This window comes from Leiobunum rupestre, chromosome 2 (genome assembly GCF_980474605.1).
Source record: "Leiobunum rupestre chromosome 2, qqLeiRupe1.1.hap1, whole genome shotgun sequence".
In the NCBI taxonomy this organism is placed as follows: domain Eukaryota; kingdom Metazoa; phylum Arthropoda; class Arachnida; order Opiliones; family Sclerosomatidae; genus Leiobunum; species Leiobunum rupestre.
In genome coordinates this window covers 63193151-63219903 of record NC_143385.1, presented here as the reverse complement: position 1 = coordinate 63219903, position 26753 = coordinate 63193151, and the positions used below count along the sequence as shown (strand labels likewise).

Below are 26753 nucleotides of genomic sequence, written 5' to 3'. Positions count from 1 at the left end.
GTTTTAAAGCAGATGGCGCCATTTTTCCAAATAAGTTGAGTTTGTTAGTTCTCTCCCTGCTGGGTCTTCCCCCCGAACACTTCAGTTTCCCTTTCCATAAAACTTGCTGAGGTAATAGGAAGTGAAAGGAGCTGTTGGCTTACAATATAAACTTTAAAAATTAAACTCCATTATGATATTTACTGAAATAAAGCCATAAGTAATATAATTATTGGGGTCATTCCATGTCAAATGTCCCGTTTTTGAAAAAAATGCCCCACGGCACCATGTGCGATTTCGACGAAAATTTACACGTTAGTAATTGAGATAATTTTTGGTGGGAAATCCAAATTCTTAGCCCTAAACTCATCGTAGTTTTTAAAATATGATTTTTTAAAAATATTATGTATAAAGTGTTCATTTTCAAAACGCCGAAAGTCCCGGTATTTTCATTCAAATAATTCTAAAAGTATTAAAGGTAACCCCATCCAACTTTTTACACTATAAATATGGGTAATAGAGAGTAACTAGCATAAATATTATACAATTTGTTTTATTAGATTTTTAATTATAAATTGTTGAAAACGACGACTTTTACTCGAATGTCGCCAACTAAGTTAAACTAAAAAGGTTTCTGTCGCGAAGGTATTAAATATGAAATAAATATTGAAGTTTATAATAAGTAACATGGACCCAATAAACACGAAAATTGCGTTGAAAAAAATCCTAGTAAATTTAGTTTCTGAAATATAGCTACTTGAACCGATCAATTTTTTGAAAAACTGCAAAACATGGTAGTTCTTTAGGGGAAATTACGGTATAAAGGACAAAAATATACAGAAAAAAAATAACACCGTTAGAAAGCTGAGATTTCAAGCTACGAAATGCATAAATAAAAAAGATGTATATGAGAGACCTTCAACCCAAAAAATAACTCTTAAAAAGATGCTATTTTATCTTAAAAACAAATGTTATTTTACATTTTATAATACAGAACAAAAAACTTTAGAGCAAAATATTTTAATTTTGGTTTGGTTTTTGGGTGTTCTATTATAACTATTAATAAATCCTTAAATAATTAAGGAACTAAACAAGAAATAAAAATTTTATCTGCGAAATTTTGATCGAAACAATGAAAAAAAATTATTTTCCAACGTCTTTCAGGAGCAAAATTTTCTTGTTACCTAATTTGCTAAGAACGTACGTTTTACCATCTGAACGTACTTCAGATTTAACTACTGATATTATATTTTGAAACGGCAGCCAACATACGTCTTCTCTTCTTGGCCAAGAAAGCTTAAGATCTTTTCTACGAAAGAAACTAACAGATACGTCTTTTTCTTCTTCGCAGCATTTTACAATGTTCCCAATGTACCAATCTTCGTCATATGTACATGCAATAAATGTTCCTGGCACGCATTCTTCCCAAGTTAAAAAGGCCGCACGGTTCGTTTGAAACAGGACAACTCTTGTCGCAAATTCATCCTCAGATATCCGTTTGATCTCAAGTTCATTTTCATTTATCGGAAGAAACGCATGGTGCGATCGAGTACCGGGAATTGTTTTTACTCCGATATATCTTTCGTTGAGGCAAAATTTTTCCACTTGTTTATCAACGTCTATTTTAGAGACGTTACCAAATTGAACATGGGTCACATTTTGAACGCACCAGGCATACTTATCTTCTGGTTTTTGTATTTGGTTTGTTTTGATCGACTGTAAACAAAAACCCATTCTCGGGTGAAGAAGTTCAACAATACAGCTACGGCGTAATTTCAGATTTTCTCGCGCATAACGCCAACACTGTCCCTGCCTTTTTGTGTAAAATGATTGAACATATTAAAGCAAATCTTCCCCAAACGACTAACCAACTTATCTACTTCAGCGATGGAGATGGAAGCCAGTACAAGAACTTTAAGAACCTTGCTAATTTGTGCTCCCATGAAAATGATTTTCCAATGAAAGCTGAATGGCGAGAAAATCTGAAATTACGCCGTAGCTGTATTGTTGAACTTCTTCACCCGAGAATGGGTTTTTGTTTACAGTCGATCAAAACAAACCAAATACAAAAACCAGAAGATAAGTATGCCTGGTGCGTTCAAAATGTGACCAATGTTCAATTTGGTAACGTCTCTAAAATAGACGTTGATAAACAAGTGGAAAAATTTTGCCTCAACGAAAGATATATCGGAGTAAAAACAATTCCCGGTACTCGATCGCACCATGCGTTTCTTCCGATAAATGAAAATGAACTTGAGATCAAACGGATATCTGAGGATGAATTTGCGACAAGAGTTGTCCTGTTTCAAACGAACCGTGCGGCCTTTTTAACTTGGGAAGAATGCGTGCCAGGAACATTTATTGCATGTACATATGACGAAGATTGGTACATTGGGAACATTGTAAAATGCTGCGAAGAAGAAAAAGACGTATCTGTTAGTTTCTTTCGTAGAAAAGATCTTAAGCTTTCTTGGCCAATAAGAGAAGACGTATATTGGGTGCCGTTTCAAAATATAATATAGTAGTAAAACCTGAAGTACGTTCTGATGGTAAAACGTATGTTCTAATTGTTCTTAGAAAATTAGATCACAAGAAAATTTTGCTCCTGAAAGACGTTGGAAAATAATTTTTTTTCATTGTTTCGATCAAAATTTCGCAGATAAAATTTTTATTTCTTGTTTAGTTCCTTAATTATTTAAGGATTTATTAATAGTTATAATAGAACACCCAAAAACCAAACCAAAATTAAAATATTTTGCTCTAAAGTTTTTTGTTCTGTATTATAAAATGTAAAATAACATTTGTTTTTAAGATAAAATAGCATCTTTTTAAGAGTTATTTTTTGGGTTGAAGGTCTCTCATATACATCTTTTTTATTTATGCATTTCGTAGCTTGAAATATCAGCTTTCTAACGGTGTTATTTTTTTACCTCTCCGAGGGGACAAAGTCCCCTAGGAGGGGTTATACAACGACCGTGTCTGTCTGTGGGTCGGTCTGTGGGTGGGTCTGTCTGTCTGTCAGGACTGCGAACGCGTTCGCATTTTCGGTGCAATGTGTAATCACTGCGTACGCAGTTTCTCAAAGGGTTGGCAAAACCACCGTGTGACGGTGAGCGTTAACGGATGCATTTGCGGTTTGGTTTGGATGGTGTTTTTTCGCTCACCGTCGTGACGGTTTGGTGTATTACGTTTTTGTAATGTTTATGCGTAGGTTGTGAGTGTTGAATTTGTTGTGTTTGTGTTCTGATGGTTGTGCATGTTGAGTCTGTTGTGTTTATATGGGCGTTTTCTCTCCAACTTCTTCTTAATGACTTTGGGACGGACCGAGTGCTGAGTGTAATGCTACCTCTCAACGTCCAATGGCAGGGTTTCCACCAGTTGTACACGGTATTCGTCTTAGTATCAATTTGCGATCGCATCGGGCGGGATTTGAACCCGAGACCTCCGGATGGACAGGCGGACGTTCTACCACAGAACCACCGACACTTGTTACGCCTTATTGAAAATTAGACCTTCAGCTTTATCGGAAGCGTATTTAATAGAGTACGAAATTTTGGTTTAATTGAAATAGAATTGAAATTGAAATTATTGCATCGAAGAAATTCTAATTTAGCGTTTCTCTATTGATTAAAAACAAATGCGCCACCCAGGTTTCGAACCCAGACCATTCGGCTTGGCAGTCGAGCGCTCTACCACAGAACCACCGATAGCTGCTTAGATTCACTGAAATTAAGACAGGCATCGTAAGCATAATAGGTAATAAAGTCTTTTTTATTAATGAATTTATGAAGGCCTAATCTGGTATTTTTTAAAGGTTAAATCTTGTTTTAGCGCAGTCAGCCGAGATTAGAGGGTTAAAGGGTAGACCCTGTGGGTGGTCCACTTTCTTAACGACCTATATATAGTTCTGTTAATTCAAAGGAGATAATTTAACGTTAATTGCTTTAAGAGGTGGCGGTTAGTCAAGTGGCTCTCTGTGCTTTGTTGATGGCAAGGTTTTTGCTTCTTGTAAATACATTTGGTGTGGATATTTGGATATCTACGATTTCTAACGCAGTCAGTGATTTCTTGGGTGTGCGAGTCATTATATGATATTGGAAATTGGACGGCATTGGTCTTTTTCATGTGGTATGCGTCACAACGTCAACAGGAAGTGAACGAGTCGTCCACTACCAGATATCTACGGTATCTTCATCAAGGGCGAGTGTTGAAATAAAATGAGCGTTAAAGATGCGGCAAGTATTTCGTAAGCGAGTAATTCCAAAAAGCCTCTGTAGATATTTCATTAAAATTTGCTTCGTATTATATTTAACTGATAAACTTGTTCTGTAAAAGGGTTTAATTCAATTGTGCATTGTTATAGTACGTCTAACTTACTGTTGTAACTACTTAACTTATGATATTCTGAATAAATTAAAATTGGTCGTTTCGTCTCAATTATTTTAATTATAATTAAAATTTTATACCGGGCGGGATAGAAATGGGTTAATATTTTTAACAAATAACTCTAAATTGCGGAGATATATCTTTAAGGGTTATCTCGAGAAATTAATACCACTAGGGACAATTCTTCCGAGGAGAGGTATATTTTGGCTAGCCAACTTGTTTCTGTATATTTTTGTCCTTTATACCGTAATTTCCCCTAAAGCACTACCATGTTTTGCAGTTTTTCAAAAAATTGATCGGTTCAAATAGCTATATTTCAGAAACTAAATTTACTAGGATTTTTTTCAACGCAATTTTCGTGTTTATTGGGTCCATGTTACTTATTATAAACTTGAATATTTATTTCATATTTAATACCTTCGCGACAGAAACCTTTTTAGTTTAACTTAGTTGGCGACATTCGAGTAAAAGTCGTCGTTTTCAACAATTTATAATTAAAAATCTAATTAAACAAATTGTATAATATTTATGCTAGTTACTCTCTATTACTCATATTTATAGTGTAAAAAGTTGGATGGGGTTACCTTTAATACTTTTAGAATTATTTGAACGAAAATACCGGAACTTTCGGCGTTTTGAAAATGAACACTTTATACATAATATTTTAAAAAAATCATATTTTAAAAACAACGATGAATTTAGGGCTAAGAATTTGGATTTCCCACCAAAAGTATCTTAATTACTAACGTGTAAATTTTCGTCGAAATCGCGCATGGTGCCGTGGGGCATTTTTTTCAAAAACGGGACATTTGACATGGAATAACCCGTTGTTCTAAAGGTAATTTTCTTACCGAACCTTTTTTCGACACTAGACTTTCACCCAGTTCCAATTGGGACTTGTAAAGTGAACTGACGAGTGAGTAGTATATTATCGACCTTGGTAGTACCAGGAAACTATAGAGGTATACACTTGGAATGTCTAAGGTTCCATTGGGACGTTGATACGAAAGCGCGTCGAGAAAAAGGCGGGGCTTAATTACGTCAAGTGTAGGACGTAACACGACATTTCAAATTCATTGGCTCGAGGTTTGACGCGAAAAGAATGCGTCGTCATGGTAACAAATAGGCGATCTTCCCGCGCAAAAAAGGCTTATAAAACAATGGATTTAAAAACCTCAATTTGTTATCGTAATTAATATTTTGAAGTAATTATAATGCTCTTCGCGAAAGAAGTGTAGTGATATCTAATTGTAGGTATTTGTATGGTTATAAAAGAGATAATCAGGTAAGCTAATAATATAATAACCATGACTAGGCTTAATGACGAGTTTTCGTCGAATTAGGGTAGCCAGTAGCGGCGCTAAGGTTTTTTCACAGGTGGGCTACTTATTTTGTGGCCCCTAAGAATTTTGTGGCCCTTACAACTTTAGTGACCCCTTATAAATTTTCCAGGAAGCGAGAAGAGCAAGGTCGTTTTATTGTTGCGTTTCCTGGACCCCTACTGACCTTGTATCCGACCTTTAGGGGACACGTGCATGCCCGGGGTATTTCCCTAAATTCCCTTAAACCCCTTTCTTTTGTTTCTATTATCAATTCAACTTTATCCCAATTTCTGCTCCCTTCCTGCCGAATCTATCTGCTTATGGTCTACTATCTTCTTGAGTAAACGAATTGATTTTTTTTTTCAGAAAAACGTTTCTAGAGATAAAGAAAATTGATAAATTTAAATATGTGGCCTCTTAATTATAAATACGTGGCCCCACTCAGAAATGCAGGGGGGCTAAAGCCCTCTTCAGCCCACCCTTAGTGCCGCTACTGAGGGTAGCGAGGCGCGAGAGTTTTTCTGGTGAGTTATCCCGCTTTAAGACACGCCCGTTTCTACGAGCTTCATCACGGCCGTAAAACACTTCCATAGACATTCCAAGTGTATACCTATATAGTTTCCTGCTAGTACTATATTTTGCCTTGTACATATTTAGACACTAGGGGGTTCTGCGCTGAACTAAACATTTATTACGCAATAGCTCTGAAAATCAATTCGGTGATCATTTTTGCTAATTGTCATACTTACTATTCTTATGTTACTTATGATAAAACCCACCATTTTTTCTTGATATAATAGTTGTGGAAAATACAAATTACTTTTTTTTTTTCCAAACGTTTTTTTGAAAATCAGCTGGTTAAAGGGGTTTCCCCCCGAGCTCTTCGGTTTCCCTTTTCCATAAAAACATGTCGAGGTTAAAGGTAATAAGTAAGTGTAGGGAGCTGTTGGCTCGCGTGGCATGAAGGGCTTGCCACCACCCTCCTACGTATTGTAACCCGGCCACCTGTTTAAAGGCATTAAAAGTCGCTAGATGATTGGGGCCTAAAGTGGTGCCTTGGGTATGAGTCCAGCTGATTATTATTATAATGATTAATAATATTAGCCGTTTCGTTCGAATAACAAGATAGGGAGATCGATACTTTTATCGTAAGAGATATATTATTTACTTCAGGTCGTACTTATGGTGGAGCAACTACACCATCGAAATGTATTAGACTTTTAGAAAATTAAAACTTCATTGTTTAGTTTTAAATCCTTTTAAGGAGAAAGTCCTTCTCTTACAGAAAACGTTGAAATATTGCCCTTTAGGGATATTTTTTTTCATTTCGATTCGAAATTTCAATGATCGAATAATATTGCTGAGTTGCGTCAGGTTTCTTTAACCTTTCTTTTTTTTTACCGGTAAAAAGCTTTTTCTCTGGCCAAAAGAACCCTTGTGAAATATTTGAAATCCATATTACCTATATTTTTTATGCCACGTCGGAAATTTAGTTTAAAGTAATATTGAATATTGGGTTTATAAATTAATGGAAAATAATTTACTATTAACGTGATAGAAAATAATTGACTATTAACGTGATAGAAACTAATTGACTATTAACGTGATAGAAAATAATTTACTATTAACATGATATAAAATAATTTACTATTAACATGATAGAAAATAATTTACTATTAACATGATATAAAATAAATTACTATTAACATGATAGAAAATAATTTACTATTAACATGATATAAAATAATTTACTATTAACATGATAGAAAATAATTTACTATTAACATGATATAAAATAATTTACTATTAACGTGAAATAAAATAATTTACTATTAACGTGATATAAAATAATTTACTATTATCGTGATATAAAATAATTTACTATTATCGTGATATAAAATAATTTACTATTAACGTGATAGAAAATAATTTACTATAAACGTGATATAAAATAATTTACTATTATCGTGATATAAAATAATTTACTATTATCGTGATATAAAATAATTTACTATTATCGTGATATAAAATAATTTACTATTAACGTGATAGAAAATAATTTACTATAAACGTGATATAAAATAATTTACTATTAACGTGATATAAAATAATTGACTATTAACGCGATATAAAGTAATTTACTATTAACGTGATAGAAAATAATTTACTATTAACGTGATAGAAAATAATTTACTATTAACGTGATAGAAAATAATTTGCAATTAGGATAATAATTTACTATTTACATGATGGAAAATAATTTGCAATTACGATAATAATTTACTATTAATATGATAGAAAATAATTTGGCAATTAGAATAATAATTTACTATTAACATAAGTAACATAATTTAAAATAATTTATTATTTAACTAACAATATTAATTACCATATTTTAAATAAAATAAACTATTAACATATGGTCATAACTTACTATTAACGTAATAGGCCTAATAAATATCCTTTTTAAGGTAGAACATTTAACAACGAAAAATCGTCTGCTAATTATTGTTTTTAACGTAACTAGCGTCAGTTACCCCTAGCGCCATCTAAAAATATGAAATTATAAATTCTACAACTCGCTACGCTCTTTGTAGCGATAAATATGACCCAAAACACTTGTAATCCTCATATTCGAAATTAACTATCTTTACAAATTCAGAAACAAATCTATAGTTTGTAATTTTCCGGTTCAATAGTGCCTCTTGATTTTCCCAAAACACGGTTACTTCTGAAAGCATTTCTATTTCTAATAAGCCTTGGCGGCTCTGTAATTTATCATTTTCAGTGACTTATAACAGCTCAAGCAAGTAATGGTCATAGGTCAAACAGGCTATTAATTGAAAAATTAGCGTGGGGTAATAGGTGTCATACTTACGGTTATTGCTTTACTTGTGTTATTAATTAAATCTTATACTTAATTAATGACGTTTAATATTTTTAATTTCTTACAGGAATCTTGATTTGACGATCGAATTTCACCAATTCATCACCTTTTTCACTAATTTAATTCGAATAAAACACTAATTTCCTATTAATAAAACGCTAATTTCATACAAAAATCCAATGTTAATTAATCATTATAATAGACATTTTAAAAACAACACAAATTCACGAAAAACGACATTCCAATAAAACGTTTTTGAACAAAATTCTGAAGCTGCCTAGGCTACCGCGAAAAGGAATTCGGTAGGTCCGATTAAATTATGGCACACAACGGTTTTAATCGATTAATCAATACGTTTTTCAAACCCACGTAACCTCGGAATCGCGTAAATTGAATTACCGCTACCCCAAACTTTGCCGAAGGACCAAAACCAAACGTTAAGGTTCTCAAGCCTTGGTTAAAAAAACGCGTCCATTGTTTTATAAGCCTCCGTACCCTTTATTCAATGTCACTTAATTAGTTATAATCATATTACGTTTTATCTAATTAATAATCGTCCCTCCTCCAATTCCTTCCTTTCCCTTTTGTCTTCCGAACGCCTCCCCTCAGAATCCAAGGGTATTGATTATTAGACTTATGTCCAGTACTCCTCAAATTTTTTTATTCTCCAGTTCTGGCAACCCGTTTTTTTTTTTGCGTCTTTCTCGCGAGGCGTTGAAGCGAAAACGTTTTTTGGCCCCATCTTTTGGCAAAACTTGGTTGGGTGGAAATTCAAGCTCGGCTGGTAATTTTTTTCACGCTTTTTTATTTCGATTTTATTTAAAATAAGAGTTAGAAAAAAGATGGAAGAATGGGCCAAGCCTCGGTTCCCCTCAGAAACGTATTTTAAATGTGGCGATATTATTGGCTTTGGGAGGCGTTGGCCAAAAGTGAGTTTGATGTTTCTTCCAGTTTTAGCGTCTCTACGATGTCGGTCCATTTTATCATAAATTGGTCAATCTGTAGAAAGAAATCCTCTATTTTAGTATAGTTTACTTTGCATATTCGAAAATAATTACTTCTATTATTTGTTTTACTGGATCTTCTGTTTTAGCGAATGTTCCGGTTGGTTTTGTGAAGGCTATAACCAGTTGGTACATGTTTCTTATGGCCCTGATAATTATTTTAGTTAGAAATAGTATTTCAGGGCCCCCAGAGGTCCTATAATTCTTATAAAATCCTATATTTTCAAAAATGTCCTATAACATCCTATATTTTTAGCAAAATCCACAAAAAGTCCTATAAAATCCTATAATTTTGATATTTTGTCCATTTCAATTGCCGCCACTCACAATTTGTCAGTGAAATTGCGAGATTTAGCTATAGAGTAATGGCACTCCGTAGCTTTGACCGTGGTCGCCATTTTGGTCGCGATTTTTTATCTATAGGACACCATGGGTGACGTGCAGTGACGTCACACTGCCATTACTCTATAGGATAAATTCCTGTACAAAGTCATTCTAGTCTATCCTTTTGTTATTGTTAACATGGTAAGGTACTATTATATTTTTGTGACAAAATGGTTAAATAGTTTCTATTTTTAAATGAAAATCAAAGATTAATTTCACTAAGTATAGATTTTGTTTTTAAATGCATAAAGTTAGTAAATAAAATAGCATATATAGTCCTATAAAATGCTATAATTTTGAAAAATTGACCTATAACGTCCTATATTTTTAGAAATATAATCCTATTTTTCCTATAAAAAAATTTTAGAATTGAGTGGGGCCCTGGTATTTTAATCACTAATATATTCGGAAACATACTATTAAATCTACTCAGACATTATGAAGATATATTTTACAAATAATATTTATGAAAAATTGAAATAAAATTACCGAAGACCACACAATGAACGTTATTCAAGTTTCCTCCAAGCGGCAGATTTTGGAAGCGGATGAATAGAATTAGGAAAGCAGACGATATTTTGACAGGGTTTCCAAGCATTTATCGTTCTTTTACATCAAAAGATGATTGGAAAAATTATTTTTCTGCAATGACTGAAGAACAGGGTTGCCGTAAAGTTTTTGATGATAAATAAATGAATTAGAGCAAAAAAAATGCATGGAGACCTTGTTTAAATATCGTCTGCTTCCCCAATTCTATTAATCAGCTTGGATTAAATAGGAATAACGTCCATTAGGCCTAGTCGCTTACATTTTTATTTTCTTATTGAGTAGCAAATTGTTGGCGTGTTCTCTTTCAAGTACTGCCAAATGGTTTTCCTTTTCAGAGAGTTGAATGCGTAGTTCGTGTTCGGTGCATTTTAGAACGGAGAGCGTTTGCGTGCATTTCAACAGCTCCGTTGATTGAGCCTTTGTGATACGAGAGAAAGATAGAAAAAACCCTAATTACTTTTGGTTTCAATTAGTGGGTGAGCACGGCGAATGGTTATTTCTCCGAGTTATTTGCATGTGGAAATCATTAAACCCAATCTGTAATCAAGCCATTTACAAGAACGAATTAATTAGGTCGCCCTATCACTGGCTATTTCCCGCCCCTTTCCCCGTATAAGCCTAAATATCGGATATGACGCCTGCTGACATCTAGCGGGATAAAAATGACGTTAACCTGGTTGAAAATCGCCTCCTCTTTCTGCTCCGCGATAAAATCGTCTTTCAAATTTCGACGTTTTTCCAGAAGATCCTGTAATAAAGAAGTTTTTGTAACTAATAAGCGCCTTAAGCCTTTGCCTAATGAGGAATACGATTTATCAAGCCAAAGTCGCCAAGTGTTAAGAAATAATTAGGCACGTTTGACCAAGGCTTACTCGTGGTCTGAGCTTAGCATTTTGGTACGAACTTTAGGCTAGTTTTCACTAGTCTTACAACTGTATTTACTGTAAAAGGGTATTAATATTCCATCCACATCAAATGGTTAAGCCTGGACCGAAGCCTTGGTTTGCGTACGAACTTAAAGTGTTAATATTCCGGCATCGCACCTTCATTAGAGTGGCGCGGAGGGTTTGGCAATACCAGAAAAAGTTTTAATGAGTTTTTTTTCATTTCTTTGATGAGCATAAGGAGGTACCTTTTGATGATAATTACCCTTTGAACTTACGTTTAGAACTTGTTTTAGAGTTTGAAAACGTTTCATGACGTCATCAACGTTTTGAAACTGCAAAAGTTGAACAGTATAAAAAAACTACGCGAGGCGGCCAAGGTCGTAAATATTAGTAAAACGCCAAGGCTTAGTTTTCGTATTAGGCCTATTTATCAAAATTTATTATCTTAGATTAGAATCGTTAGTGCGAGGCCTAACTTGTAAAGCAAAGTGCTGAAAGTAATATAATAGTCCTTGGCTAGTCTATTAATTCTTAGCGTGGCCCCAAGACGGCGCGCGCAATTTACCCACTTCGACAGAACAATCGGAAACTTTCGTCATAAATTCGGCAAAACATCGGTTCTCGTTTAGCTGGCCGTCTAATCGCTCAGCCGCTTTCTCCGCCTCCAGCAGATCTAAGCGCAGTCTGCGGAAGAAAGATAAGAGCGCCAGAAAGAGCTTATTAATCACAGTTCTCGCATCAAGCGACACTGGCCGCCGCTGAAAGCGTAAATATCCCCCTTCACCCCAGAACGACGCGGGAAAAAAACACGCTTTCCTGAAATTATCAATCCTTTGGCTGTAATCTTCGATTTTTTTGGTGTCGCTAGATGGGGCTATATACAGAAATATATCTTTTTTTTTGTGTCCATACTTACTTCGAGAGTTGGTCCTTTAGTTTATTACACTCTTCTTTTTGCGTTTGAATTTGTTGTTCGGCCTGTACTCGTCCCGAATAGTTTTCCTTAAGATTAAGTTTTGATATATGAAATCAGAATGAAAGTTAAGCCTTTGCCAATAATAGACGCGTTTTTAGGTGGGTGTAAAAATACCGTAAAACTAGTCCTGTTTTCGCGTTTCGTGTCTTTTTAAAAAGAATATCGATAATAATTTTATAAATTGAATTTCATATTTCTTGCCATGTTCAAAATTTAATAAGTTCAAATAAAACATTTTCTAACGTAACTAACAAAATTGCCAGTCACTACAGAATCATTTCGCTTCCCAAAACAAGTGATTCTGTGGCAAATTAAGTCTTGAAAACCTTAAAGGGCCCTAGAACATTATAAACGATGTAAACAAATATTTATTTGAACTTATAAAATATTATATATTTTCAAACTAAAGCCAATAAATCGATCACACCTTGTCAGTAGCGAACGTTAGCCACAGACGTGGCGCCATCTCTAAATAATTATCAATAATCTCAGGATTCCAGAAACTAATTTTGCTAGTTCAGTAACTTATATAGAGATGGCGATAGTGTTATCGAATAAACTTATTTTAATCATAATTTAAAATTTTCCCGCCCTTTCTATTTCACTAAAATAAAACGATTTATGGTAAAAGATGGCGACACTTGCTTAAGAAAAACAAAATCGATTTTTACTATGGCAACGAAAATAAACAACGCTACGCGTTTATCGATTTTACTATATCTAGCAAAATTACTTTTAATATGGTTTCGTCTTCTTTCTTATTTTCGATGAATTCTTTTCGTTTTAAAATCATTTGTTCTCGTCTTGACTCCAGTTTTCGTATTTCATGTTCGTAATTCTTCAAAATTGTACAAAATTTTTATTTATTAAGCAAACTGAGCTTAATAATTTATTTTACTCTTTGTTGCCGTAATAATTTTTTCCCCGCTTCAGTCGTTTTAACCGTTTTTGTGAGTAGATCTAGTTCGTCGTCTTCTCTAATTTCTTCTCGGGGAATTTCGCTTTAAATAAAATACAGTTAATCGCTATTACTTTACATAATTAAATAAATTAAATTATCTTACACAGTTGGGTTTGTCGCCTCTTCTAATTTTAGTTTTAAAGAATTTTCAAATTTCTTATCCATATTAACGAATCTGAATCTACCGCGGCTGCTTGTCCTATAATATTATTGATTATATAATTTTCATAGTGCACCGTTTGGTTTATAGATGGCGATAGTTCCTGTTATTTTTTTAACTTCGACCACAGCCAACTAATTAAAACATATTTTACAGAGCGAACACATGGATATTGATTAATTTTTGTTTAGATCATAGAGATAGAAAAGAAATAGAGGCACTATTGTATCTGGCGAAGTTGACCGCTACTGCCGACCCCCTTTTCGCCAATGTAGGAAGCCATGAGATGGGCAGATTACGTGGCGCCCTCGACGCGCGGGGAAATGAAATACATTATGCCTTTTGGAAAATCAACTGTCATTTGATGTAAACAAAGGAAGGGTAGATGGCGTTGCAAATTCTGCCCATCTCCGCTTTCATACAGAGGTGGGCAAAAATGTTGAGCAGCTTTCCAAAGCGAACGCTCAGATATTTTTCCCTTAATCATTCAAGTGCGCCAGAGCTTACCGCAGGCGATAAAATGTTATCTCTCTTCAACTGAGCAAGCTCAAGGCGAGCGCAGAATTTTCTTTTCAGCGGCTGAATGTTCACGACGCGTTGAGCGAGATCAGCCGATCGACGGGCTAGCCTGCTCACTTTTAAGCGATACTCCCTCGAGCGTCGTCGCGGTTTGTTCAGTTGAAAGCGCTTACGGCAGGTCGAGAAAAATCTACCCGATAGATTCAATTGGACGTTCAATTTTGAAAGCTAGTAGAGCGCGGATTTGATCACGTTGAGCAGTGGGCTGGTTTTTTCTTCAGAAATCGCTCACCGGGCGGCGAACCTATATTGAAAATATTTTATTTTTCTCATCGATTTGTCCATTCTTTTTTTAATCAATTTCGACTCGAATAATTATTTTCAGAGTTATTTTCACAACGATTTGTATACTCTAACATTAAAAAAAAACATTTTATATAAATATAGGCGGTTATAGATTCCTCGCTGTATAGTGATTAGCTACAGAGGTATCATAAGTAACATAGCCAATAAGTATGACACTTTCTAAAATGTTAATACGAATTTCCCTTACAGAACCTTGTGTAGTAATAGTACATTTGAATAACAAACAGAAGTGGGTGGTACTAGGCGGTATATACGAACAAATAAATTAATAATAAATAATAAATAGGCCTAATAAATAAATAATAAATAATAAATAGGCCTAATAAATAAAAAATAAATAATAAATAATAAATAGGCCTAATAAATAATAAATAATAAATTAATAATATATAATAAATAATGAATAAATAATAATTAATAAATAATAATTAATATATATAATTAATAATATATAATATTATCTCGACATGATAGCACCAAAGACTTGGGTGTTATATTTGACAAAGGCCTGTATTTTCATAGTCAAAATGTCAAATTCATAAAACATTAGGTTCCTGTAAACGCTTGTTGTGAGTAATACTCAAACTCGCGAGAAATATAATATCTTCTCGTCATTTTGTTTTATTATTCATTTCGGGCCCTTGTGCGCTCAAGAGCGATGTTTGGTTCCTTAGTTTGGGGTGGTTGTACTACTAAGGTAGTCGCTACAACCGTTGTAGCGACTGCCTTTTGTTAAAAATTGAATCAATTCAAAGAAATTTTATCGACAATCTTTATTTCTTCTTTTTAAAAAACACTCGAAAATACAATTATTTAAGATTTTGGCTTAAACACATTGTACAATTCTCGTAAGCAAGTGGAACTTGCATTTTTGTACAAATTAGTGAATAATATAATTCCTTGTCCTAACCTATTATTACATTTAAATCTGTTCCAAACTACGCAATTCGAAACACAAGTTTGTTCAAAACTAAAATTTGTTCATTAGACCCCGTTAACCGAATTCAAAAAACAGCTAATAAATATGCTTCCAGGATTGATATATTTTCCTGCAAAATTTCCGACCTTAAAAACTTAAATTTTTCATAACTATTGTTTCATTTTTATGTTACTTCAATTTAACAGAATATTCATTGTTTTTGTTTTTTTTTCTGTTTTCGAATGTTGTTAAATATATTGAACGATACCCTTTTATATAATCCTTCTATGTGTTCTATTTGAAACAAGCGTGTATTAACTTGCTGATACTCCATGTATTGTTTTAATACACATTAAACACTCTTTTCTTTTCATTTCATAATATATAATTAATAATTAATAATATATAATTAATAATATATAATTAATAATATATAATTAATAATATATAATTAATAATATATAATTAATAATATATAATTAATAATATATAATTAATAATATATAATTAATAATATATAATTTATTTATCATAATTATATCTTAAACTAATCAAATAAATCAAATATATGTTAACATCTTTTTGCTTTTCCCTTCGCTATCCCCATATTGATAGCGACGGTCACCTCGTCATTCGGACTTCGCGGTTCTCAAGGGTCTTGTCACTGCTGACAATTTGACAGCGCTAACAATGCCGGACTTAATCCTTCCACATAAAGAGGTCGGGAGAGCGAGCTGAGTCAGCTGACCCGTCGCTATCAATGGTGGGGTTTCGAGGGGGAAGTAAAAAGGATGTTTGAACCCTTTTTTGGCAAAGAGGGGTGAACCTAGGCCTTTAATATTGCACTATTAGACGTTTGCAATTAAAAAAATTCCTATTTACTATTTAAAAATAATTTAGTTTGCATATTTTTAGTCAAGTGCATTTTGTTTCAGTTTTCTAAACCGCAGTTTACTCAACTAGTTAGTAATATAATAATATAATATAACATAATAATATAATATAATGTAATGTAATGTAATGTAATTATAATATAATATAATATAATATAATATAATATAATATAATATAATATAATATAATATAATATAATATAATATAATATAATATAATATAATATAATATAATATAATATAATATAATATAATATAATATAATATAATATAATATAATATAATATATAATATAATATATAATATAATATAATATAATATATAATATAATATATAATATAATATAATATAATATAATATAACAATATAATAATATAATATAATATAACAATATAATAATATAATTTTTACAAAAACTGTTGGCGGCGTCCATTGCTTTCGGCAGCGGCGGCGCAAAGATGAAAATATTACTAAAATGGTTTCCCCAAAAATATTTTTGAAAATAATTTTGAAAAAATTAATTATACGTAAATATTTAAAAAAAAACCTTTCGGCGGCGGGAACGAAAAAATTAGGGCGTCGGCGGCGCGCCGAAATATAAATAAATCAGCGGTGGTGGCTCGACGCTAGAGATAATATCGGCGGCGGCGGTGTTTAACAGCGGCGCTATGCTCAAATTTCAATTCTTAAATTACACAACTTAACAATAAAGAACAGATATCATATTAGTGTTCTCTTATGAAATGTGGTACCGTAGAACTCAGGGAAAAACGTTTTATTCCTTATTGCGCAATCAATTTTTTAATCTATGATCCAATATTCCTGGTTTTCATCAAGACTTACTGAAGATAAGTCACTTTTCTATTCGATGAAGGAAGCGTGTTTTACGTTCACTATGAACGACTATCTCTCATGTAGTCTAAGTAATTTATTAAATGCGCCCATCAGTGGCGTAACCAGGGGGCACAGGGGCATGTGCTCCCCCAAAACGAATGGTTGTATAATATTAGATTTACACTTTATAAAAACCATGACAAAATGTAGTATCTAAAAAAAATATTGTTTTATGATGGGCCTATTTATTAAACCTATTAAAAGCGCAATTTACACGTTTTCGCTATGGAACGATTATTTTATTTTTGCTTAGGTAAAAAAAAATTTCATTTATAATTCAATGAAAACGATTTTCTGGGTTTTCGCGGTTTTGATTTCTGTGTGGTAGAGGTTTTGTTGAGTTGGAACCCCGAAGAAGACAGATTGTCTACGCACCCGCGCCCCCCGATCTCGAAGAGTGGACCCATTCGCGGGGCATATGTAGTGTATACGCGGCCGAAACACACAAAAAAATCTAATACTTTCCTTCCTCCCTCTTTCTTTGGTCGAAATTAACGCGACGACTCCATGTCTGGACAACACCTGCGTGGGAGATACCAAGCGATTTGTTCCCTGACCTTGACTAATGCGGGGGATGTGGATTAGGGTTTGGCCCGTTTGGCCTAAACCCTAATCCATATTTCCAAACCGTCTGGGGTATATATAGGTATACACTTCACGTTATTTTGTCACATTTTACTTCCCTATTTTTGAGAAAGCCGCAATTTCTACTATTAGAAATTATCGCATTTAATTGTTTTGTTAACGTTTTTCACATTATATTTCAATTTTTATATATTTTATTTTATAATTTAATTAAAAGGGCAAGTAATACACGTCTGCTCGGCCGGTTGAGAAAAATGTGTTAATGGTTTAAATGCGAAACAATTGACGATAAATTAACATTAGTTAATTTTCATTTTCCTTGGAACTTGGTGAATACTTTCTAATGACTTATGAAGTTTCACGAGGGAACCTTATCGAAGTACGTTGCCTCCCCGTACTCCGTTTGGCATATGTCAGTCATAACTTTGACTTCCTATAATTTCTACGAATAATTTCTAGGCCTAAATTACACGCTTGACGCTTCAAAGAAATTACACTTCTTTTGCAAGATTCTGCACAGGCAACGAACGAGCGATGACTTAACTAATTATTCACCAAATTATATGGTTTAGTAAAAGAGTATAAACTTGAAATTATCATTGTTATTTATTTAAATGTAAATTCTTTAAAATTAGAGGTTGCATTTCTTAAATTCATAATTAAATTTATATCATAATTGTAGTATTTGGTTAGCAATTGCACTTGCATAGCTGATTATTATTATTATTATTATTAACTTTTGTTGACAGCTTGACAAAAACTCGAGAAAAGTACATTGGCACTTTTCACAAAAGGAAAAAACAAGTTTTTTTTTACTGACCTGTTGCGTCCAGCCGTGGCAACAGGGTCCCACACGCGGACAGCGACGACATTTAATTTAACTTTATTTTTATTAAGGTCACTCTGGCCTATAGGATTTTATTTAGTAAAACCATATAGATTGAATTAATTCCATCTTTGTAGTCGACCTGCGGAAGTAAATGCATTACAATTTTTCAATAACATTGTAGAGTTGTATATAGAGTAGTGTCAGTGCTACATCACGCAACGTCACCCATGCTTTTTCCTATAGAGAAAAAAACGCGCCTAAAATGGCGGCCAGAGCCAAAGCTACGAGTTGATACTACTCTATTGTTACGTAAATAGTCGCTTAAATTTGTAATTTTTTCTAGTACATTTGAAATTGTTAGCTTGGTTTCGGTTCAATCGGAACAATAAAGAACAAGTGAAACAACCATAGCGTTATTGGGACAAGGGGAGGGCTAACAATCCAAAAATAATCTCGCGCGGTTTCTTAGATGATGATTATTATTATTATTATTATTATTATAACTAACTCTTATATATACCACCATATGTAACATAATAAAAATTCCTATGATTATTATTAAAAAAACCTAACTGAACTGATTTCCAGAGTTATTGCCTAATCCAGGTTTCTTTCAACACCGAAACTCCTAGTGCCTAAAATATTTCAAGGCCGAAATATATATTACTACTACTACACAAGGTTCTGTAAGGGAAATTCATATTAACATTTTAGAAAGTGTCATACTTATTGGCTATGTTACTTATGATACCTCTGTAGCTAATCACTATACAGCGAGGAATCTATAACCGCCTATATTTATATAAAATGTTTTTTTTTTAATGTTAGAGTATACAAATCGTTGTGAAAATAACTCTGAAAATAATTATTCGAGTCGAAATTGATTAAAAAAAGAATGGACAAATCGATGAGAAAAATAAAATATTTTCAATATAGGTTCGCCGCCCGGTGAGCGATTTTTGAAGAAAAAACCAGCCCACTGCTCAACGTGATCAAATCCGCGCTCTACTAGCTTTCAAAATTGAACGTCCAATTGAATCTATCGGGTAGATTTTTCTCGACCCGCCGTAAGCGCTTTCAACTGAACAAACCGCGACGCCGCTAGAGGGAGTATCGCTTAAAAGTGAGCAGGCTAGCCCGTCGATCGGCTGATCTCGCTCACCGCGTCGTGAACATTCAGCCGCTGAAAAGAAAATTCTGCGCTCGCCTTGAGCTTGCTCAGTTTGTCTCTCTTTCTGAATAGATCAGCAGAACTTCGAATTTGAAGTGCTCACTCATTCCGAGACTATTTTCAAATTCGAGCGCTCGCAATTTTTGCCCACCTCTGCTTTCATACATGCGTGGGGGGGTTGAATTTTACCGGTCAAAAACAGGGGTGCCTTAACGCGGTAATCTTCCCTCTATTTCTTTTCTATCTCTATGGTTTAGATCCTCAAGTTTGGGAATGGACACACAATTGACGGCTTTTAAAATTCATTTTGCACGTGAAAATACCTCTACATGTTATGGTCAAAAAAGCACGCAAAGAAGGCTGTGTGCCCAAGACATGTATCTGTAGTGTCGCGCGCTAAAACGTCATTTCAAAATCCGTCAATACTGGTTAAGCCCGCATAGAAAAATGTAGGGTAAAGTTTGTGCACAATACAGCTACGTCTACTGGTTCTCTATGAAAAACAAAATTTTGATCTATAGATTACAAAACCTTTTATTTCCAGGTCTAATCTAATATTGTAAAATATGTGCATTTTAATAAATTAAAAAAATTCAAATAAATCCAAATAAAATATTTTTATTTGCAAATGAGCCGCAAAAATTTACATTACACTTTTATTTTTTGTATTCTTATTGTACTCTTCTCGTTTCTGTTTTAATTTCTCTGCCTCTCTGACAACTCTACGTTTTCCGTACATAATTTTCTCATACAATTTACGTTTCTTTTTGGGTATCATCATAACGGCCATTTTCTTATCTTCTTGTTCTTGCTTTGTCAATAATTTGACTTTGTCCTCTTGAATGATCTTCCCCGATGTGACTAAACGTTTTGGCGAAGGTTCTTTGTCTTCTTCTTCGCGATCATTATCTTTCTGAGTGATGTCCTGTTTGCGTTTCTTCTTTAAGAACTTCTGTTCGTATTTCGTTTCTTCATCCGCATCTGATTCTAATATTATCTCTCCTGCTATTTCATCTAATTCTTCTGTTTTAGGAACAGCGCCTTCTTTCAAATCTTTTATGAATAATTTTTCAGGTGGGACATAACCGCCTTCTTTTTCTTCTACAAACGGAGATAAATGGGGTGGTAACGCAGCCCCCAGATAGTAATTCTGCATTGGTAGTATGATTTTAGCGTTTATGCAATCATAAACCCATTGGGGTTGGATGTAGTAACGATTCAGATATTGTTGCGTCACGCTTGGTCTATCAACAATCTGATGGGTTATATTTTCATCAGATTCATCGTACGTTGCTCCGGGATATACCGTTTTATCCCAAGACACTTCTCCTCCAAATGCCCTTATTACGAAAACCAGAGACTCCCTTGGGACTTCGCGATTTAGGTAAAATTTCATATTGGCAAACAAAGATTGGAGTTTTTGAACTTCATCCGCTGCTTTCCATGCGTCTTTTAGCTTTTCTTCATCCTCTTCAAACTTATCTATCTCCACTTCTTCATCTTCTTTAGCCAGGATAGATTTTAAACTGCGATTTAAGGCCATTACGAAGTCCGTTATATATCCTTTTTGCTCGTCTTCATCTAGTTTATCCACGTCAATTTCTTCTTCCGATTTTGCATCAGATGATAATTTTGGCGGATAGACTAGATTCATAGTCTGGTACAGTTTGTAATTGACAAAACCTAACATTGTAGTGTAGAATTCGGTGAATGTAACCATTATTTTGAAATCTACATCGCTTGGAGGAATGTATCCAAAAGAATGAGGTATGATCCAAGTTACGAGTTCACCCATGATTTCCGCTTGATAGTAATAGCCTTTGATAGATATGAAAACTTTACGCAAGGAGTGGGATTCAATTACATAATGCATAAATTCGATGGTAAGTCTGCGACATAATCCAATTAATTCCGAGTGAAGTGCGTCGCTTTTGGGAAATGTACCCATTAAGAAGCACATAGCTAAGGCATCATCTAGATCACGAACTGCATCTAGGAAGGTGGGGTAACGTTCCTTAACTATATGATCTAGTTCATATTTGGGCCAGTTTTTGCGGACTGTTGCCGCTTTCTCAGGGTCATTTTTACCCTCTGCCTTGGATAATCTGCGGATGAATATTTTAAATTCACGGAATTTGTTAATGATGGGTTCGTGCATAAGAAATTGAATGTCTTTTTTGAAATAGTAGGTTTTGATTGCATTACTGCCATGGTTGACTTTGTGACGGTGGTTAGGTTCTACAGGATAAATTCCTTTTAAGATGCATAAGCGTCGGAAGTCTTTTAGTGGGAGTTGAAGTTTCTTTAGGGCTTGTGTACGGCTTATATAATGTATTGCTGCGCCACTTGTCCCCTTCTGCTTTGCTTTTCTAGCCATGCTGCAAGCCTTAGCAAAAGTGATCACTTACAAACTTTAGATGGATTTACTTTGTGCTTTTGAGTCTAAAAAATTCAATATGATAAAATTAAAGGATTTATACAAAGCCAAAATCAAGAAAAAATATTAATTACCCGCAAATGTTTAAGAATTAACGTTTCTCGTACGCAAACACGTGGCTCATATGATTATCGCCATGTTTTTAATATTGAGTTGGGAATATTAATCTAGAGATCCAATCAAATCTGCTCCCCGCAAAACAAGTTTTTGATAATTACGAATGTGCCGTCTCCTTTAAAATGACGAGAAAACGTTATCATATGACCCGTGGCGCCATCCATTATTTAAAAAATATATATATTTTTGCCGGAAAACGCGTCTTATTTGAACGAACCATTGAGAGATAGACGGCGCCACGGGTAGAATGATAAAGTTTTCTCGTCATTTGGGAGCAGACGGCAGTCACGGCCAGTGTTGGAAATAAGCTTTTTAAAGGTACTGGTCAATGTGACCACTATACCCCCTACTTAAAAAATAAATTAATTGGTCATGACGACTCTTTTCTGCCCCACCTCTCCCCCCATTTATTTTACCTTTGAAAGTGAATTGTTAATAGCGATTAGGAACTATTATTAGTTTTATTTATCACAAACCAAAGAGCTTTGAAATTTATGAAATTTCTTAAGAAACTTTAAAAAATATTTCATCATCTTCTTGTTCTTTGAATAAAAACAATTTCACTCCTTTTTTACCTTCTTTTTGTTTCTAAAAGTCATAAATAAATTGCAATATCTTCTATGCTTATTTTCTTACACATATTCTTAATGATTGATCTAGATGTTTCGCATTTAGTTCGACGAATCTGACTGATTGTAGCAAAAGTGGATATATATATATATATATATATATATATCCACTTTTGATTGTAGCCATAGAAATGTAGCAGAAGAACGTCAAATTGCATTACTGCCAGATGCCACGAAATACGCTCAATTTAGCCTTTAGGAGTCAAATTCCGCAATTTCATTGGCTGTGAGAAACTGAGAGCGCAACGCTTTTATCATTTTCTCTTTTCGGTATAGAATTATACTTTTAATTAAAAATAAACTGGCCATTATGACCAGTGAACCCCCCCAGATTTTATTTAATTTAAATTTATTGGTCATGGCCCAAAATAAACTGGTCTTTGACCGACGCCACCGCCTTATTTCCAACACTGGTCACGGCAGTATTCTTATTTTTTAAAAACTTGTTTCGGGAAATACTGAAATCCGACATTTTGATTGGACCTCTAGATTAATATTCCCAACTCAATGTAGCCACTAGCCAGCTAGACAATAGAGTATTTTAACATTCTGTTAAATTTCCCATACTGGTTTGGGAAAATATTTTACTTTTAAGCGACATAGTAATATTTGTACCGTTTTCAAGATATTTTTATTTATAATTTATATAAAACTGAAGCATGTAAAAGCAAAATTATTAACTTGGGTAAAATAACTAAAAAATTTCCAGTTTTCCATGGAATTTATGGAAATTGTAGATTGTGTCGTCTGTTTCACGTTCAGCGTTCTAGTTTTGGCGCCAAATCGTTTGTTATTTGTATGTAGAATTGTGTGAGTTTGGATTTCCATTTTAATCATTTATTTTAAACTTTTTGACATACTTAAATTACTCTTTAATTTGGTTACTATTTAAATAATTATACAATGAAATCGGTTAATATGGAATATGGTCCTTTATGGTCTTAAATCTGTACTATGCTAAGCCTTTTGTGCGAAAGACCTATCACAACATGGATGCTGGAGAAGTGGAATTTATGGCAGAAAGAGAGATGATTACCATTGTTCCTAACTTTGCCTTCAGTAAAATATATCTTATATGGGGAGAAGTTGGACCATTTGTGCCTAGTGTACCCGTTGAAGTGCCGTTATGGTTAGCAGTCAACTTCAAGCAACGACAAATGTGTCGTATAATACCACCCGACTGGATGGATGTTGAAAAACTTGAAGCAGTGAAACAAGCCGAGCAAAATGAAACATTGTTTACCAAAATGCCCAGTGAACACTACCGGGAAATTGCCCAAAACCTTTTTGATGTTGCAGCGAGTGATATACAGAAAGCTGACGAAATAAGAACTTTAATCAAAGACATTTGGGATACGAGACTTGCCAAGCTACGAAGCTCGATTGATGCCTTCATGAAAAGTGAGGTTACACATGCCAGACTAAATCATTTAACGCGAATGGAAATTTCTACGATTCGCTCCTGGTTACCAAAATCGCTAGATCATCTGCAATCTTTACGAAGGGTAAGTGTAACATTTTCAATTTATTACACTGAAATGTTGGTGTTCTTGTAACTAACAAATTTGTTTTAGGGTAACGATATGCCTAATGCCAATACTAGCCAAGATTTTTAAACACTTACTTTGTAATTTACTAACATAATTAAATAAACATTTTGTGATTCAAATATATTTATTTCTTCACAAACATTATGGCCTTGTGTGCAACAAACGTGAAACGAAATATTAAAACAACTGGTGTAATATAGGGGATAACCCTTGTAATATCATACCGCTAAGCCATGGCTTATATTTTTACATAGCATGCCAACTTTTTACATAGCATGCCAACATAATGAATGAATGAACATTTGAAATGAATTTTGGTTAATATATTTACATTTATGACTAGGCGAAAAATATTAAATTTAAATACAAGTGCAATGCATTATTTGACAAGATTCGTTAAAGCAATTAATATAATTATTAAAATGGACATTTAGTTAAACTTTTAAAATATTTGGCTATCAAGAGATTATAACGCAATATATTTAGTTAAATTTTAATAAGTTAAAATGGGATTCCTTAATTATTACGTTATATAACATTAAGCGCGATATGAAATGTACAAAAATATAATACCATATACACATAAATACTGGTACAATTACGAGTATAAAAATACATAGATTTTACAAATGATTATATAAAATGTAAAAAAGGTATCTTAAATTTTGAATATTTTCAGAACAATAGTACTTTTATCAAAACATTTCTCAGGATTTACATATTTAACCATGAATCATACAGGAATGTAACATTTTTAAAACTTGATTGAAAAACTTTTAAAATTTTAGCATTGTTTCAAATTAAAAATTTCGATTTATGTTTAGACAAAAACAGGGCTAAGATTTTTCAAGGGAAATTTTACCAGTCTAATAATGGCAAATCCTCCCATTCTAATAAGTATGATAGGAAAGGCAGTGTTGCCGCTCCAAATAATAAATATATCTGCGATTATACCAACATTTAATCTTGACTAATTATATTGAGATAATATTTAAACTGCAATAATTTTACTACTGTCAACTTTAACTTTGATAAAAACGGTATCGTCCTTCAAATAATGCCTCTTTTTCAACTGTTCGTGACTCACGAAACGCGGGAAACCAAAACCAAGTGCATCCGGTTCCTTGCTTGGCCTTTGAAAGTTTTTCCAGGATGGGTCTGGTACAAAACTTTCGACAACGTTACAGCCTTTCTCGGGCTGGGAGTTTTGATCGAACAATGCGAATGAAACAGTGTGTGAAAATGGCCACTGTAGCAACGAGTCAAACTCTCCAGGAAGTAATTTTATGTAAACAGATAGATGCGTGCCCTCCCCAGCTCCATTCCCATTTAGAAACAAAGTCGCCATGAGTTTGTAACCATACCGACTGGTGAAAAATGGCGCGCTGCACAGTTCATAACCATCCTTGTTTTTGGCTTCGGACATTTTTTGCGCGTAGTCGCTGATTTTCCATATGAGTACTCCATTGTTGTTGATAGTGAGGTTTTGAAGGGCTGTCTTGAGTAGAGATATTTGCGACTGTTGTTTTTGGATTATTCCACACATAAGGCTCATGTGTGTTTTGGTTTCGGTTTCCACGTGGTTGTCTATGGAGAAACGTGGTCCCTGTAAAGTGTAAATTTGTTTAAGTAAATAGTCTCGTAAACAGCTCCAGAAATCTCATAATAAACCTCTGCCCATTTGCCTGAAAGTATAAAACCTAACAAATCGAATATTTGACATTTATTAACGTATAATTACTGTGGCTCACGAAAAGTGATTTTCTACGCATTGTAATGTTTGGTTTGTAGCGTAAGCTTTTGTCAATTGGTAGGTCAAAATAAACTAATTTTTATAAAAGTTCTGTAAAACTTTATTTTTGCATTAAAGCATTATTATAATTATTATTCTTTCCATTATAGAATGTTTTAAAATTGTAATTTTAAATTTTTATTCAGAATAAACATGTTCAATGGAATGTTAGGATTCGAAACCGCGCCATTCCGTTAGACTACAATACCCAACGAGAGATGTCGCCACTGCGTCAAAAATGCTCAAATTTTACAATGATTATGTATTAGTTGTTAATCCTATTTGACTCTCTGAGCACTGATTTCATAGTTTATGGCGATTTTTAAGTTTTTATAAACTTCTGTAAAATAAAATTAAATTCGTAAGAAAAATTACCTTAAATTTGCAACCAACGTCTTTAAAGGTACACTGCATAACAACGGAAGGACATTTTTCTTTGATATGTATGTCTAAATCCTCCCTCGGTATTTTCCCAGGGTCGCATCGATTTGGACATGGGACAGGGTAACACGGACATAAAGCCGTATGGTTCTACAGAAAGAGATTAGTTTTAAAAC

At 33.7% G+C, this 26753-nt stretch overlaps 5 protein-coding genes across 5 annotated transcripts in view; 2 read left to right on the top strand and 3 right to left on the bottom strand.

Annotated features, from left to right (window-relative positions):
• Window positions 1-8747, top strand: part of Ccdc114 (Coiled-coil domain containing protein 114) — a 181789-nt gene extending 173042 nt beyond the window's left edge. Inside the window, exon 9 of the mRNA XM_090167243.1 lies at window positions 8642-8747. Within this exon, the coding sequence (XP_090023369.1) occupies window positions 8642-8650 (9 nt within the window). The 3' untranslated portion in view covers window positions 8651-8747. The remainder of the gene's footprint in view (window positions 1-8641) is intronic.
• LOC149958703 (coiled-coil domain-containing protein 42 homolog) lies at window positions 8673-13509 on the bottom strand. Its single transcript, XM_090165009.1, has 10 exons — window positions 13439-13509; window positions 13273-13375; window positions 13108-13212; window positions 12315-12400; window positions 11968-12082; window positions 11674-11730; window positions 11185-11259; window positions 10771-10928; window positions 9633-9726; window positions 8673-9573 (listed from the first exon to the last, which is right to left on the bottom strand). The coding sequence occupies exons 1-10, from the start codon at window positions 13498-13500 to the stop codon at window positions 9475-9477; spliced, it is 954 nt and encodes a 317-aa protein (XP_090021135.1). The 5' UTR covers window positions 13501-13509; the 3' UTR covers window positions 8673-9474.
• Window positions 13510-20269: 6760 nt separating this feature from the next.
• LOC149958702 (pescadillo homolog) lies at window positions 20270-22264 on the bottom strand. Its single transcript, XM_090166060.1, has 2 exons — window positions 22183-22264; window positions 20270-22113 (listed from the first exon to the last, which is right to left on the bottom strand). The coding sequence occupies exon 2, from the start codon at window positions 22046-22048 to the stop codon at window positions 20315-20317; it is 1734 nt and encodes a 577-aa protein (XP_090022186.1). The 5' UTR covers window positions 22049-22113; window positions 22183-22264; the 3' UTR covers window positions 20270-20314.
• Window positions 22265-23671: 1407 nt separating this feature from the next.
• Psf2 (DNA replication complex GINS protein PSF2-like protein) lies at window positions 23672-24523 on the top strand. Its single transcript, XM_090165008.1, has 2 exons — window positions 23672-24359; window positions 24429-24523. The coding sequence occupies exons 1-2, from the start codon at window positions 23790-23792 to the stop codon at window positions 24468-24470; spliced, it is 612 nt and encodes a 203-aa protein (XP_090021134.1). The 5' UTR covers window positions 23672-23789; the 3' UTR covers window positions 24471-24523.
• Window positions 24524-25202: 679 nt separating this feature from the next.
• Window positions 25203-26753, bottom strand: part of LOC149958700 (TNF receptor-associated factor 4-like) — a 32810-nt gene continuing 31259 nt past the window's right edge. Inside the window, exons 7-8 of the mRNA XM_090167241.1 lie at window positions 26572-26727; window positions 25203-26010 (exon numbers count right to left, since the gene is read on the bottom strand). Of these exons, the coding sequence (XP_090023367.1) occupies window positions 25396-26010; window positions 26572-26727 (771 nt within the window). The 3' untranslated portion in view covers window positions 25203-25395. The remainder of the gene's footprint in view (window positions 26011-26571; window positions 26728-26753) is intronic.